Consider the following 13,834-nt stretch of genomic DNA (forward strand, 5'->3'; position numbering starts at 1 on the left):
GACACGACTAAACAGCAACAGTTGCAAAAGGTGTTTTATTATTACTATTCCTTTTTATTGAAGGTTTCCATGAGTGACTATTGCAGATAACCTCTGATGGAGCCTGCAAACCGAGTTGTAATCGTCACTCAAAGCAATTTATGGGCAATTTGTGGCAAAACATCACCGGATCTGCCACCAGAGACCACATTAAAATGTAAAATTTGAACCTTTCTGATGCTCGGTTGCAGGTGCTGACGTAGTGTTACAAGACACCAACGAAACCCAAAGTTGTAAAAAGTATTTATTGCACTAAGATTAAAAGCAGCCGCTATTTCAGGCCACGACCCCCGAGATTCAAGTTGGAAAAACGCTGGTCTATGAGAACCAGAATGACTGTCAAACCCTTTCAGTGGTGTTGGAAAAATGCAACATTTAAATCACACACACCTCTCAGTCACATCCTATAATACTAATAATATTTGGACAGCACGAGTCTACAGTAATATTCCACCAGCCAAATGAGTTTAGAAAATCAACGATTTTTTAGATTTTAATTTGATATTTTATTAAAAGAATTTCGTTTATAAAAAAAAAGCAGTGAAGAGGGGGGGAAAGTGAACGAATATAAAAATAATTAAAAATTTCAGTTACGTTTCCACACGTTAGTATACAAATGTAGAGAGCTGTATTATCCTGATACAAATTCCTTTATCAATAAGCTCATATATTCTGCATAAAGTCGTTCCAAGTGTCATTCTATTTATCCAAAGAAAGTCTGCGTCTATAAGCAGTCCGCTTTTACGTTGCTAATAGGTAAAGGTAAAGGGACCCCTGACCGTTAGGTCCAGTCGCGGACGACTCTGGGGTTGTGGCGCTCATCTCGCTTCACTGGCCGAGGGAGCCAGCGTACAGCTTCTGGGTCATGTGGCCAGCATGACTAAGCCGCTTCTGGCGAACCAGAGCAGCGCACGGAAATGCCGTTGACCTTCCTGCCGGAGCGGTACCTATTTATCTACTCGCACTGGTGTGCTTTCGAACTGCTAGGTTGGCAGGAGCAGGGACCGAACAACAGGAGCTCACCCCATCGTGGGGATTCGAACCGCCAACCTTCTGATCGGCAAGTCCTAGGTCCTAAGTATCATTCTATTTATCCAAAGAAAGTCTGCGTCTATAAGCGGTCCCTTTGTATGTTCCTAACTGGCAACACAGTGGTACCTCGGGTTACAGACGCTTCAGGTTACAGACTCTGCTAACCCAGAAAGAGTACCTCGGGTTAAGAACTGTGCTTCAGGATGAGAACAGAAATCGTGCTCTGGTGGTGCGGTGGCAGCGGGAGGCCCCATTAGCTAAAGTGGTGCTTCAGGTTAAGAACAGTTTCAGGTTAAGAACGGACCTCTGGAAGGAATTAAGTACTTAACCCAAGGTACCACTGCATTTAAAACACACAGAAATCTCAGCGGCATCCTAGAATTCTAACAATATTTGGATAGCACGAGTCTACAGTAATATTCTACCAGCCGAATGAGTTCGGAAAATCAAATGTCCATGGGACCAAAGCGATTTTGGAAAGGTCCCAACTCTGAGAGGGACGCTTGGCAGATGAGGGCAAGGGGCACCTCTACTCTTCTTCGGGGGCTGTCAGAGCTGCAGTAGAAAAGGAAGATGGGAAATACTGCTCCACAAATATTCTGGGCTGGGCGGCCTCCATTGCTTGGGGTCTGGTGTTCCTTCTGTTGGGGTTGTTTACCTGCAAAGATTTGGAAGAACGAGAGGAAGAGTCAACAGAGGTCTTCTTCCGCTTCCGTTCGGCGATAAAAAACACAAACAAAACAGGCAGCGCAGGGATTGAATCAAAGCATCCGATACGTTCAAACCCTCCATCATTTCTCCGAGGAAAATAGGGACCTCCTAAGGGAAAGAGGGACATTCCGGGATCAACTCAGAAACTGGGACTGGGCTTCTGTAAATCCTGGACTGTTCCTGGAAAATAGGGGCACTCGGAGGGTCTGTATGTTGTGAACCACCCTGAGATCTTTGGTTGAAGGGCAGAAGAAAGAAAGAAAGAAAGAAAGAAAGAAAGAAAGAAAGAAAGAAAGAAAGAAAGAAAGAAAGAAAGAAAGAAAGATTCCAGATGTATGGCAACCCTAAATTAGCCTTGCACTCCAGAACAACAACAACAAATTAGCCTCACACTCAGTGGTGTAGCGTGGGTTGTCAGCACCTGGGGCAAGGCAAGTAATTTGCGCCCTCTAACCCGTGGATTTGCGCCCCCTAACCCCCTGCTGTTGCGCCCGGTGTGGCCGGCCCCCCTGCACCCCCCACGCTATGCCACTGCTCACACTCCCAGTAAAACCATTTATGGTCCCAGTTCAGCCGGCAAACAGCTCACCTGCAACGGGTGGCAATTCACAGACGTCAGCGGTGATTCTTGCATGAAGTTATGAACTGAGACCTCGGCAGAACAATCTCTGGTGGTCTGGAGAGGAGGAAAATGGGTCAGGATTCTTGGGATTCATCCTGAGCTTCTAGACCAGGCGTGGCCAACTCCCAAGAGACTGCGATCTACTCACAGAGTTAAAAACTGGCAGTGATCTACCCCCTTTTGGGGGGATTCAGGTCAAAGTTCTTGAGCTTTTTAGAAAGGAGAAGGCCCATTTTTAGGGGTTCAGGTCAAAGTTCTTGAGCTTTTTTAAGGGGAGACAGTGATCTACTGGTGATCTGCCACAAACGTCCAGTGATCTACTGGTAGATCACAATCTACCTGTTGGACGTGCCTGTTCTGTGGGATGTGAAACACAAGAGCAGTCAAGTACAACATTCCTAGAGTGAACATGTTTACACATTGGGAGGGATGTTTGTCCAGCCAGCAGGTAAACTTCCTGTTTCCTTCTGGGCTGGGACAGAATTCCTCTGCATGTGACTAGAGGTGGGTGTGGCCTCACCTGTGCAGGTAATGACAAAAGCACAGGACAGGGCAGGGCAGGGCAGCCATCTCTCTCTCTCTGACTACATTTGTCAAAGAAGCAATATCTGCTTAGCCAAAGATGCTCTCTTGGCTTCCGGCCAAGAGAGGACAAAGGGACTGTCTCCTTATGAGATAGATTCCAAGTGTATGTTACTTCATTAAGCTAAGTCTGCCTTCTGGGATCTGATTGTGAACAGAATGTGAGTAAACTCTTTTTATACTTTTGTAAAAGACTGTGCCGTCTCTTATATTTTATGAAGGAACAAGGGGAAATACCAGAACAGTTATTATAGAGGCTTTAGTGAGCCTGAGCAAACACAGACGTTGCAAACTTAAAATAAAGGGGAATGTTACTCTGCTGATATTGTGGAACTTGTTAACACAAGTTGGATAAGGATATAATCAGACAATATATCCTCTCCTGCATCCCTGAACATTCCCACATGTTCTAGACCAAGGAGGGGGACCCAGAGGCGGAGCTAGCTGTTGGACTCCAACTCCCATCAGCCCTGGCAAATGGGCCAATAGGGACAATGGGAGTTATAGTTTAGCGACAACAGCAGCATCTGGAGGCAGGACCACATGCACCAGGTATTCGAACCAGAGGCCAAGCCTGTCACTCACCCCATTCGGTTTGTATTTGCAGTCTCCAATCCTGTACTTGCCCGTTTTCTGACAGAGGGTCTCCTTGATGGTGAAGTCCATGCTGAAGTGAACCCCCCAGTCAAATCTCTATGGAACAGAATAATTAATTAATTGGAAGCAAGAAGAAATTCTGATGAAAGAAGAATGGCAGACGAAATTAATGGACTATGCAGAATTGGACAAAATGACAGGAAGGATTCGAAACCTGCGGGACCAGAGATTTACAGAAGATTGGAAGAAGTATATGAATTATTTGACGAGCAACTGTAATCGACAAATTACCCTAGTAGGACTGCAAGAAGTTTTGTAAGGAGAAATATACGAAGTGTTACAAAGCAGGAAAAAGATAGAGATATTGGTTTTGAATTTGAAATGTAATAGGGGAAATATGAAATGCATACTGAGAGATTAGATTGGAAAATTTTCAGACAGGATTGATGGAAGTAAAAAAAAAATTGAATAAGATGTAAAAGTATGTTTAATTATTGCTGAAAATGGTATGTTAAAAAACTAATATTTTTAAATAATAATAATAAAATTTTATACCCTGCCCTCAGGGCAGCTAACACCAAATATATAAAACACTAAAAACACAAAATCAAACAATTAGTTTAAAATACAATTCGAATCACATTCAAAATCAAAATCAAACTAAATGGGAACCCACAAATCATAACAGCAGGGGCAAGGAATTAAAAGTTCACCAGGCCCGGCCACCCGTGCTGGTCCTATATGGGCCGATACAAAGAGCCAAGGAGGCCGGTTATATACAGGGTCCCATAGAAAGAAGGGGGTCAGACTGAACCCCGACCAAAGGCCTGGTGGAACAGCTCCGTCTTGCAGGCCCTGCGGAAAGATGTCAAATCCTGCAGGGCCCTGGTCTCTTGGGACACAGCTTTCCACCAGACTGGGACCCCCCAATAATATATTTGAGGGGGCTGGGCTCCCCCCAAAGTTGATGGACATTGCCATTCAAGGAGTGTGCGCATGCCACGCCATGTGATTGATTATACAGGGTGAGGCTTACCTGACCCCCCCCCCAATATTTTATCCAAGTTGGCACCCCTGAGTGAGAGGAACCAGCTGGGGGACCCCCAAGGGAAGAAGGTGTGACGTTGACATATGAGAGTGCTGGAGGTGAAATAGTTAAACAGGTTACCCAACCAGAACCCAGGGGGGTGGAGTCAGAGGGACTATAAAACCAGCTCTGGGAGTTCGTTGGGAGTTGGGTGGTTGGTTGGAGTGGGAGTGAATTGGGATAGAGTCTGTGGGGAGGTTGAGTTAGTGTAGCAAAATAATCTGAGTCAGGAACAGTTAGGAGCTAGGAAGACAAGATGTATGGTAGTGATGTATGGAAGTGAGAGCTGGACCATAAAGAAGGCTGACCAAACTGCGGGAGGCAGTGGAAGACGGGACTGCCTGGCGTGCTCTGGTCCAGGGGGTCACGAAGAGTCAGACACGACTAAATAACTAAACAACAACTGCCACAAACTCTTCGTGCTCACTAAAGCCTTCTCCCTCTGATCCCTCATCGTCGCCGCACCGCCACTGCCCGGGCTCTGAGCCTTCTGTGGCAATCACACAGGGTCGCCGGACGTTTCGCCGTCTATTGATCCCTGTGCCACCACTTGATTTCTCGCTGCCCCCCCCCAGGCCCTACCTGGGACAATACTGAGTCCAGTCAGGGTTTAAACTGGAACATAAACTTCTGTTTATTTATTGCAGTTTAACAAGCGTGTGGTTTCCTAAACGGTATCGGTCAATTACAATCATGGGGTGCCTATCCAGACCTATAACTTCCGCTACCTGCTCTCACTCACTAAACCACCTCTCAGATATTTGTTGTTGTTGTTGAGTCGTTTAGTCGTATCCGCCTCTTCGTGACCCCATGGAGCAGAGCACGCCAGGTACTCCCGTCTTCCACGGCCTCCCACAGTTTGGTCAAACTCATGCTGGTAGCTTCGAGAACACTGTCCAACCATCTCGTCCTCCGTCGTCCCCTTCTCCTTGTGCCCTCCATCTTTCCCAACATCAGGGTCTTTTCCAGGGAGTTTTCTCTTTTCATGCGGTGGCCAAAGTATTGGAGCCTCAGCTTCAGGATCTGTCCTTCCAGTGAGCACTCAGGGCTGATTTCCTTAAGAATGGAGAGTTTGATCTTCTTGCAGTCCATGGGACTCTCAAGAGTCTCCTCCAGCACCAGAATTCAAAAGCATCCATTCTTTGGCGATCAGCCTTCTTTATGGTCCAGCTCTCACTTCCATACATCACTACCATACATCTCTGTGGCAGAGAGCAGTGGAAAAGCTGAGGCAGAAGAGGAGTCTGGCTGGTGAAGAAGCAAGCGTGTCTCTCCGTCCTGCTGCGACTAATTCCCTTCCTCCCTGGCCTCCCAGAACCAGGAGAGGCATGAAGAAGAAGATGCAAAGAGAAGCATGCCGGCATAGTCTCAGATTGCTCACAAAAGACCCGGGAAAGCAGAAGACTTAGGCAGCAGTGGAAAGGCAGAGACTTTCTGTCTCCACAACTGCCTCATAGGGGCAAGACCTGCCGATGAAAATTTGCTGTGCTCATTAGTGTGATTGGAATTTTGAGGTCTTAGATACTGTGGTCCCTGAGGTTAAGTACTTAATTTGTTCTGGAGGTCCGTTCTTAACCTGAAACTGTTCTTAACCTGAAGCACCACTTTAGCTAATGGGGCCTCCTGCTGCCGCCGCGCCGCTGGAGCATGATTTCCGTTGTTATCCTGAAGCAAAGTTAATAACCTGAAGCACTATTTCTGGGTTAGCGGAGTCTGTAACCTGAAGCGTGTGTAACCTGAAGCGTGTGTAACCCAAGGTACCACTGTATATGTTAAATGTTCATAAGTGTACCAACCAAGCACGTACATAGATCAGCACAGGAAGACCGACCTGGAACCATTTTTGATTCCCAAACTGAGCAAATGTTTTCTCTGCAAGGTCAAAATGGAAAAGCCTCCCCCTTGTCTTTTCCTTCACAAATCCTGTCTTAAGGGTATGTCTGTATATGAATAGGGTGTGAGCCTGTGACCTGGCCCAGGAACTAAGTATTTATCGTTACTAAGTATTTATCATTACAAAAGACTGGCCAGGCTCCCCAGGGTATCCAATCAAGTAAGCAAGCAATCCAATCAAGTGACCATTAAACAGGTAACCTGTCAGATGAGATCAACAAGTCACTCAGATTTCTGTTTTAGACCGCCTTTTCTGTGATGTAGGTATGATGTATCTGGGGGGTGGTCTTAGGTTACACCCCTTCTGTGATGTATGTTTGATGTATGGAGGGGTGGTCTTGAGCTCCAGGGGAGGGAATTTAAAATGTCTATATAAGGCCTTGTACACCATTATTTTGAGTTCCTCCTCCTTTCCTGCGTGTGAGGGAAGCACCCTGTTGCAACAGATCAATAAAGATCAGGCTTACAAGCTGCTTTGCTTCTCAGTATTCTCTGATTGGCCTCTGTTATTTTCTCCTACCAATAGAGAACCCACGTAAGGACTCTATATGGGCTCTTGGATACCCCATAAGGGGAAAGGGCAGATTTTGTTTACAACATTAGGCCCGGCACTCCTGAGCAGATCCTGTTTCTTCTAATAAAGAGTTAACTCCACTTACTGTGTGTGATTTATTGCTGGTTCGCTCCTGACACAGAGGCAGGCCTCTGCCTTCAAGGCGCTTGCAATCTACAGTCTTCCCCTCCAACTTTTTGGAAGGATGCAGGAAAAGTTCGGAAGCATTTTCTTGTTGATGCATAAGATGAACAAGAAAAGGACTTCTTCCCTCAGTTGGGCCCCAGGCAGTCTTCCTCCAGAATCTCCCCATAAGTTTTTGGCAATAGGGAATGAGCGAGCCAGTGAGTTGCTGGAGCGCCAGGGAAATGGTTGCATTTTTGATAAAAGCAGCATAAACAAAGCGTTAACAGGAATTCAGTTGCTGCTCTTCGTATGGAGTTACAGAGAGTTTAAGGGGGGGCTGTTTAAAAGCGAAGGCAGGAAAAGATATGTGGCGATGTGAACACTTAACAGATTTATCAGGGCCTCATAGGATTAGAAAATCTGTTTGAATTTAAAGGCGAACCAGAGCAGCACTCGGAAATGCCGTTTACCTTCCCGCCGGAGCGGTACTTATTTATCTACTTGCACTTTGATGTGCTGTCAAACTGCTAGGTTGGCAGGAGCAGGGACCGAGCAATGGGAGCTCACCCCGTGGCGGGGATTCGAACCGCTGACCTTCGGATCGGCAAGTCCTAGGCTCTGTGGTTTAACCCACAGCGCCACCCGCGTCCCACATTCCAAGTATCATTCTATTTATCCAAAGAAAGTCTCATAGGATTAGAAAATCTGTTTGAATTTAAAGGTATGTTCATATAAGCGGCTTAAAATGCAATGAGGTCATTGCCCCTTCCCTCTGCATTTGAAACCATTAATGTGCATTAGCTTTTTGGTTCCTGTCCTTAACCCCCCCCCCCAACCCTTCCCCTGAACTCCTCTTCCTTTTTAAACAATTTTTTTTCCTTGCGACATAATCAGGAGTTCCTACATCCCAGGGGGTTGGACTAGATGGCTGTTCTAGGATTCTATAATGACCATTACTAACAACACAAAGCTGTAGTAGCAGGACATTACACCACGTCAGATATAAAGCAAACAAACAGTAAGTAATAAGAAGAAGAAATCGTGACACACCAAAATAAATCAAGGCATCCATATTCTCTGAGCTGACATGGATGATGCCGTGGAACAGAGGAAATAAAATCCCACCAGATGACATAAAAGCTTTTTCGACCCTCCATCCCTCTGGAAACGCACTGTTTATGTGTTACTGTTTCCGCAAAAGCCAAAGTCTACAAGTTCTTATAGCACAAAGACAAATGTATACCCCCCCACCAGTTTTTCCCTTGCTGGGATCCTAACATCCATGTCAAAAGTTCTTTAGAAAGACAAGCTTGCATGTTGTCCTTCCACTTTCTGTTGTAAAGGCAGGAAATTGCTTTGCAAAATATGCTTTGTTGGGAGAGATTTGCACTAAAGTGACGATGAAATTTCAGGATTATTATTATTGCAAGGAATGGATAACCAAATTTAAGACTGGAAGAATGAGAAACAGAGGAAATGTGCAAATAAGGAAAGACTGGCACTAAAGTGCTGAATTTTCATCTGGGGCACTGAAGGTATGAGCATGGGAAGAACTATGGAGAAAGAACTGGAAATTTACAGCCTGTGAAGTATTGAGGGAAAATCTAATCAAGATGCTTTATAGATGGTACTTAACACCTACCAAAATAGCTAAAATGTATAAGACAAAAACAAATCTGTGCTGGAGGTGTGGTAAAACAGAGGGGACACTTATACATGTTTGGTGGACCTGTGAAAAAATCAAAAGCTTCTGGAATATAGTATATGATGAGCTTGAAAAATACAGAAGCTTTTCTACTAGGGATAACGGACACAGGTATAGCAAGAGAAGATCAGAAAATATTCCTCTGTGCCACAGAAGCGGCAAGGATCCTAATTGCTAAAAACTGGGGGGGAAAGAAATTGTGCCAACAAAAATGGAATGGCAAGACAAACTGTTAGAGAATATTGAACTGGCTAAATTATCAGAAGCAATTAGAGATTACACTAGACAAGAGTTTCGAAAAGCATGGGGAAAACGCAGAAAATCCTTCACAAAACAGTGCCCTAAAATACAAACCTGGACTTGTTTCGATTAATGTCTGCAGGAGACTTTGTGGATATTTAAGTTATAATTAGAAAAATCTTAATAATTATTCATAAAGGAAACAGCTTACAAGAAGTAAATAAGGAGGCTAGATACAGGATAAAGGAAGTCTTTTATTTGGTTGTTTGTATTGTTGTATGTTATGCTTGTATTGTTGTATGGACGTGGGTGGCGCTGTGGGTAAAAGCCTCAGCGCCTAGGGCTTGCCGATCGAAAGGTCGGCGGTTCGAATCCCCGCGGCGGGGTGCGCTCCCGTTGTTCGGTCCCAGCGCCTGCCAACCTAGCAGTTCGAAAGCACTCCCGGGTGCAAGTAGATAAATAGGGACCGCTTGCTAGCGGGAAGGTAAACGGCGTTTCTGTGTGCGGCTCTGGCTCGCCAGAGCAGCAATGTCACGCTGGCCACGTGACCCGGAGGTGTCTCCGGACAGCGCTGGCCCCCGGCCTCTTGAGTGAGATGGGCGCACAACCCCAGAGTCTGTCAAGACTGGCCTGTACGGGCAGGGGTACCTTTACCTTTACCTATGTTATGCTTATTGTATTTCTGTATTGGGGTGCGTGGGGTTTTTTTGTTATGTTGTAAATAAAATTTCCCCAAAAAAATATTATTATATTTTTAAAAAGGAAAGATGAGCAATGGAAATAAACTGAAAGTGACAGATCTGCCCATCCCTGAACAGGAGGACGTTTCAGGGAATCGAACCCCTGCCATACTTACTGTTTTGCGCGTGCTTCTGATCTTCCACAGCCTGAAAACGGCTTGCCCGCCCGATTCCTGGTTGTATTCTTCGACGGCCATCCTGGCTACGTTCCGGGGGAGCAGTGCCGGGGGGGATTCTGAGCCCGGGAGTGTTGCTGCGGAGACTCTCAGGGCCCCCAAAATTGCCCCTACCAGGAGGAGCTCCATAGCTGATCCTCTTTTCTGCCTGAGCAAGAGAATTCTGCTGCCCCGCTCTCTATTCTCGGGACAGAGATAGAAGCTCCAGATCAAAAGCCAAACTGCGGGAGGACGCGAACTTGCTCAATCAACTTGGCAGAAAACTCCAGCCACCCACATCCTCCTAAAACCTAAACATTGAATCCACTTGGGAACGTGTGTCGCTAAGCTAGGATAACATGCAAGGCTTTCGGTTTCTGGAGGAGCAGATTCAAGGCAGGGAGACCGCTTCCTTCTGCTCTTTGAGCCAATTTCTTGGAAAGGGATCTTTATGCAACTTGATAAACATGGTACCCCCAAATTTATGCAACTGGATAAACATGGTACCCCAATACGGATATAGGGCACTGCTTGCAGGGAATCTGTTCCCTTCCTCGCTCAGCTGCAGGCTTCCAAAAGATCCCAAACAGGGAACTTGGGGTGGAGCTCAGAGCTGGTGTCCAGGGCCCCACATCTTGGTAAAGGTAAAGGGACCCCTGACCGATAGGTCCAGGCGTGTCCGACTCTGGGGTTGCGGCATTCATCTCGCTTTATTGACCAAGGGAGCCGGCGTATAGCTTCCGGGTCATGTGGCCAGCATGACTGAGCCGCTTCTGGCGAATCAGAGCAGCACACGGAAACGCCGTTTACTTTCCCGCCAGTGGTACCTATTTATCTACTTGCACTTTGTGCTTTCAAACTGCTAAGTTGGCAGGAGCAGGGACCGAGCAACAGGGGCTCACCCCGTCGCGGGGATTCGAACCGCCGACCTTCTGTGATTTAACCCACAGTGCCACCCGCATCCCCGACCACTTGTTCGGCCAATAAATAACCACTTGGGCATCTAATGCAGCAAGCAGGAAACAGGCTGGCATGGGCGTGCCAGGGGGCCGGCTGGCCACAGGGTACCTCCTTGTTTGAAAAAAATGTTTTATAGGCAGTTTAATGGGGACGCAGGTGGCGCTGTTAAACCACAGAGCCTAGGACTTGCCGATCAGAAGGTCGGCGGTGAGCACTCAGGGCTGATTTCCTTCAGAATGGAGAGGTTGGATGTTCTTGCAGTCCATGGGACTCTCAAGAGTCTCCTCCAGCACCAGAATTCAAAAGCATCGATTCTTTGGCAATCAGCCTTCTTTATGGTGCAGCTCTCACTTCCATACATCACTACTGGGAAAACCATAGCTTGAACTATACGGACCTTTGTTGGCAAGGTGATGTCTCTGCTTTTTAAGATGTTTAGTACTATCCACAATTTGTTAACATCCGTCTTTATGTTTCTTTCAATAGCTTTTGGTGATCATGGGAATTTCCGAACCCCTGACCAATTCAGGACCCCCCACCAGACCATGGTTATCCACAATGGGTATATTTGTAAACACACAAAAATATTTCAGATGCCAGCAAGCCTCCGGCGACTTTGTCAGAAACGAAACTGATTTTTATGTGAGCCCCCTGGGGTTCCTGGAAATTCCCAGAGAGTTGCGAGTGTGCTGTAATATTTATGTAGCGATAAGAATAGCTCGGCAGAGCATGAGACTCTTAATCTCAGGGTTGTGGGTTTGACCCCCACATCGGATGGAAGATTCCTGCATTGCAGGGGGTGGGAATCAATGATTCTCCCTGTCCCTTCCAACTCTACAAGTCTGTGATTCTGTGAAAAACTTCCAGGAGAAAAGACATTTAGGAGACATGAATGGATGCAGAGCACTCCTAGATGCATTGAGGTCTCTCTGATAAAGCTGAAGGTTGTGATAAGAATTTTAAGGTCTTAGATATATATTAAATGTTCATAAATGTACCAACCAAGCACGTACATAGATCAGCACAGGAAGACCGACCTGACACCATTTTTGATTCCCAAACTGACCAAATGTTTTCTCTGCAAGGTCGAAGGAAAATGGAAAAGCCTCCCCATTGTCTTTTCCTTCACAAATCCTGTCTTAAGGGCACATTTAAGATATGAATAGGGTGTGAGCCTGTGACCTGGCTCAGGAACTAAGTATTTATCATTACAAAAGACTGGCCAGGCTCCCCAGGGTATCCAATCAAGTAAGCATTATCAGGTAACCTGCCAGACAGGAGATAAACAACGCACTCAGATTTCTGCTGTAGACTGCCCTGTTATGTAGGTATGATGTGTCTGGGGGTGGTCCTGGACTCCAGGGCAGGCAATTTAAAATGTCTATATAAGGACGGGCAAACCTTTGTTTGTGGTTCCTCCTCCTTTCCTGCGTGTGAGGGGAGCACCCTGTTGCAACAGATCAATAAAGATCAGGCTTACTAGCTGCTTTGCTTCTCAATACTCTCTGGTTGGCCTCTGTTATTTTCTTCTACCAATAGGGAACCTACGTAAGGTCTCTATATGGGCTCTTGGATACCCCATAAGGGAAAAGGGGCAGATTTTGTTTACAACAAGGTCCTGTTCTTCCTTTCTTCTGCAAGACAAATTCCAAAATTGGGAGGTCAGCATCAAAGGAGTATCTGCGCTCCTCTCTTTGGAAAAGCCTGGGCAGAATTTCAAGGACTTTTCCTACAAAAGCAAACAAACCTAAGAGCCGAAACACACAAGATCAAAGTCTGCAGAGTTCACGCAAGGAGAGAAAGCACGTGGTATTTCCTCTCTGCCGTTAAATAAAACGTGAAAGAAAATAATCAAGCCACACCAGTTGGTTTACCTTCTGCCCCCTTGGCACCCCTCAGTTCTTACTCACCATTGTGGGGGAGAAAGAAACACCAATTTAAAGAGCTATGTTGCTGTTCAGGCAAGTTTTTAATGTGTGACATTTTAATGTATTTTTCATCTTTGTTGGAAGCTGCCCAGAGTGGCTGGGGAAACCCAGTCAGATGGGCGGGGTACAAATATATTATTATTATTAATAATATTAATTGTTATTATTATTTATTACAGACTGAGCAATACCAGACAACAAGTCATGCCAAATGAATCTCATCCTCTCGTCCCTTTTTTTATGGAGTTACAAGCTTGGTGGATCATGGGGACGCTGTGTAGCGTATCTTGATTTCAGGAAGGCCTTTGACAAAATCCCCCAGGATATCCTTGTAGCGAAGGTGACATGAGCATAGCCAGGATTTTTGTTAGGGTGGGGGGCAGCCAAAGTTGTTGAGCTTTTCTTGGGAAATTGTGGGTAAGAATAATACCCCAAAGACAGGCCATTAGACCCCCCAGCTACACCCATGGAAGGTAGTAAAATGTGGGCTGGATGATGAGGTTAGGTGGATTTGTAGCCACTTAGCTGACCAAGCCCAAAATCTATTCATTTATGGTTCCTCGTCATTCTGAGGGAAAGTGACAAGTCGTGTGCTGAAGGGTTCTATCCTGGGCCCAGTGTCTTTGTAAATGACTTGGACGAAGGAATTGAGGGGAAGGAATTATTATTATTATTGTTGTTGTTGTTGTTTAGTCGTGTCCGACTCTTCGTGACCCCATGGACCAAAGTACGCCAAGCACTCCTGTCTTCCACTGCCTCCCCCAGTTTGGTCAAACTCATGTTGGTAGCTTCAAGGACAGTGTCCAACCATCTCGTCCTCTGTCCTCCCCTTCTCCTTGCGCCCTCCATCTTTCCCAACATCAG

At 46.0% G+C, this 13,834-nt stretch overlaps 1 protein-coding gene across 1 annotated transcript; it reads right to left on the reverse strand.

Moving 5' to 3' along the window:
- Positions 1-519: 519 nt before the first annotated feature.
- LOC114607420 (cathelicidin-4-like) lies at positions 520-10,292 on the reverse strand. The gene is made up of 4 exons (XM_028750581.2): positions 10,044-10,292; positions 3,572-3,679; positions 2,372-2,458; positions 520-1,729 (listed from the first exon to the last, which is right to left on the reverse strand). Exons 1-4 carry the CDS (start codon positions 10,230-10,232, stop codon positions 1,601-1,603), a joined length of 513 nt encoding a protein of 170 aa, XP_028606414.2. The 5' UTR covers positions 10,233-10,292; the 3' UTR covers positions 520-1,600.
- Between the last annotated feature and the right edge of the window lie 3,542 nt (positions 10,293-13,834).

This window comes from Podarcis muralis, chromosome 12, assembly GCF_964188315.1.
Source record: "Podarcis muralis chromosome 12, rPodMur119.hap1.1, whole genome shotgun sequence".
Lineage (NCBI taxonomy): Eukaryota > Metazoa > Chordata > Lepidosauria > Squamata > Lacertidae > Podarcis > Podarcis muralis.

Bases quoted from the DNA above. Each gene is read 5' to 3' on its own strand.
- LOC114607420 (XM_028750581.2), bottom strand. From the start codon at position 10,232: ATGGAGCTCCTCCTGGTAGGGGCAATTTTGGGGGCCCTGAGAGTCTCC. The intron at 2,459-3,571 runs GTGAGTGACAGG...CCTCCTCTCCAG, and splicing joins GCAAATACAAACCGAATGGG to ACCACCAGAGATTGTTCTGC. The intron at 1,730-2,371 runs GTGAGCTGTTTG...AAATCTTTGCAG, and splicing joins TGAATTGCCACCCGTTGCAG to GTAAACAACCCCAACAGAAG.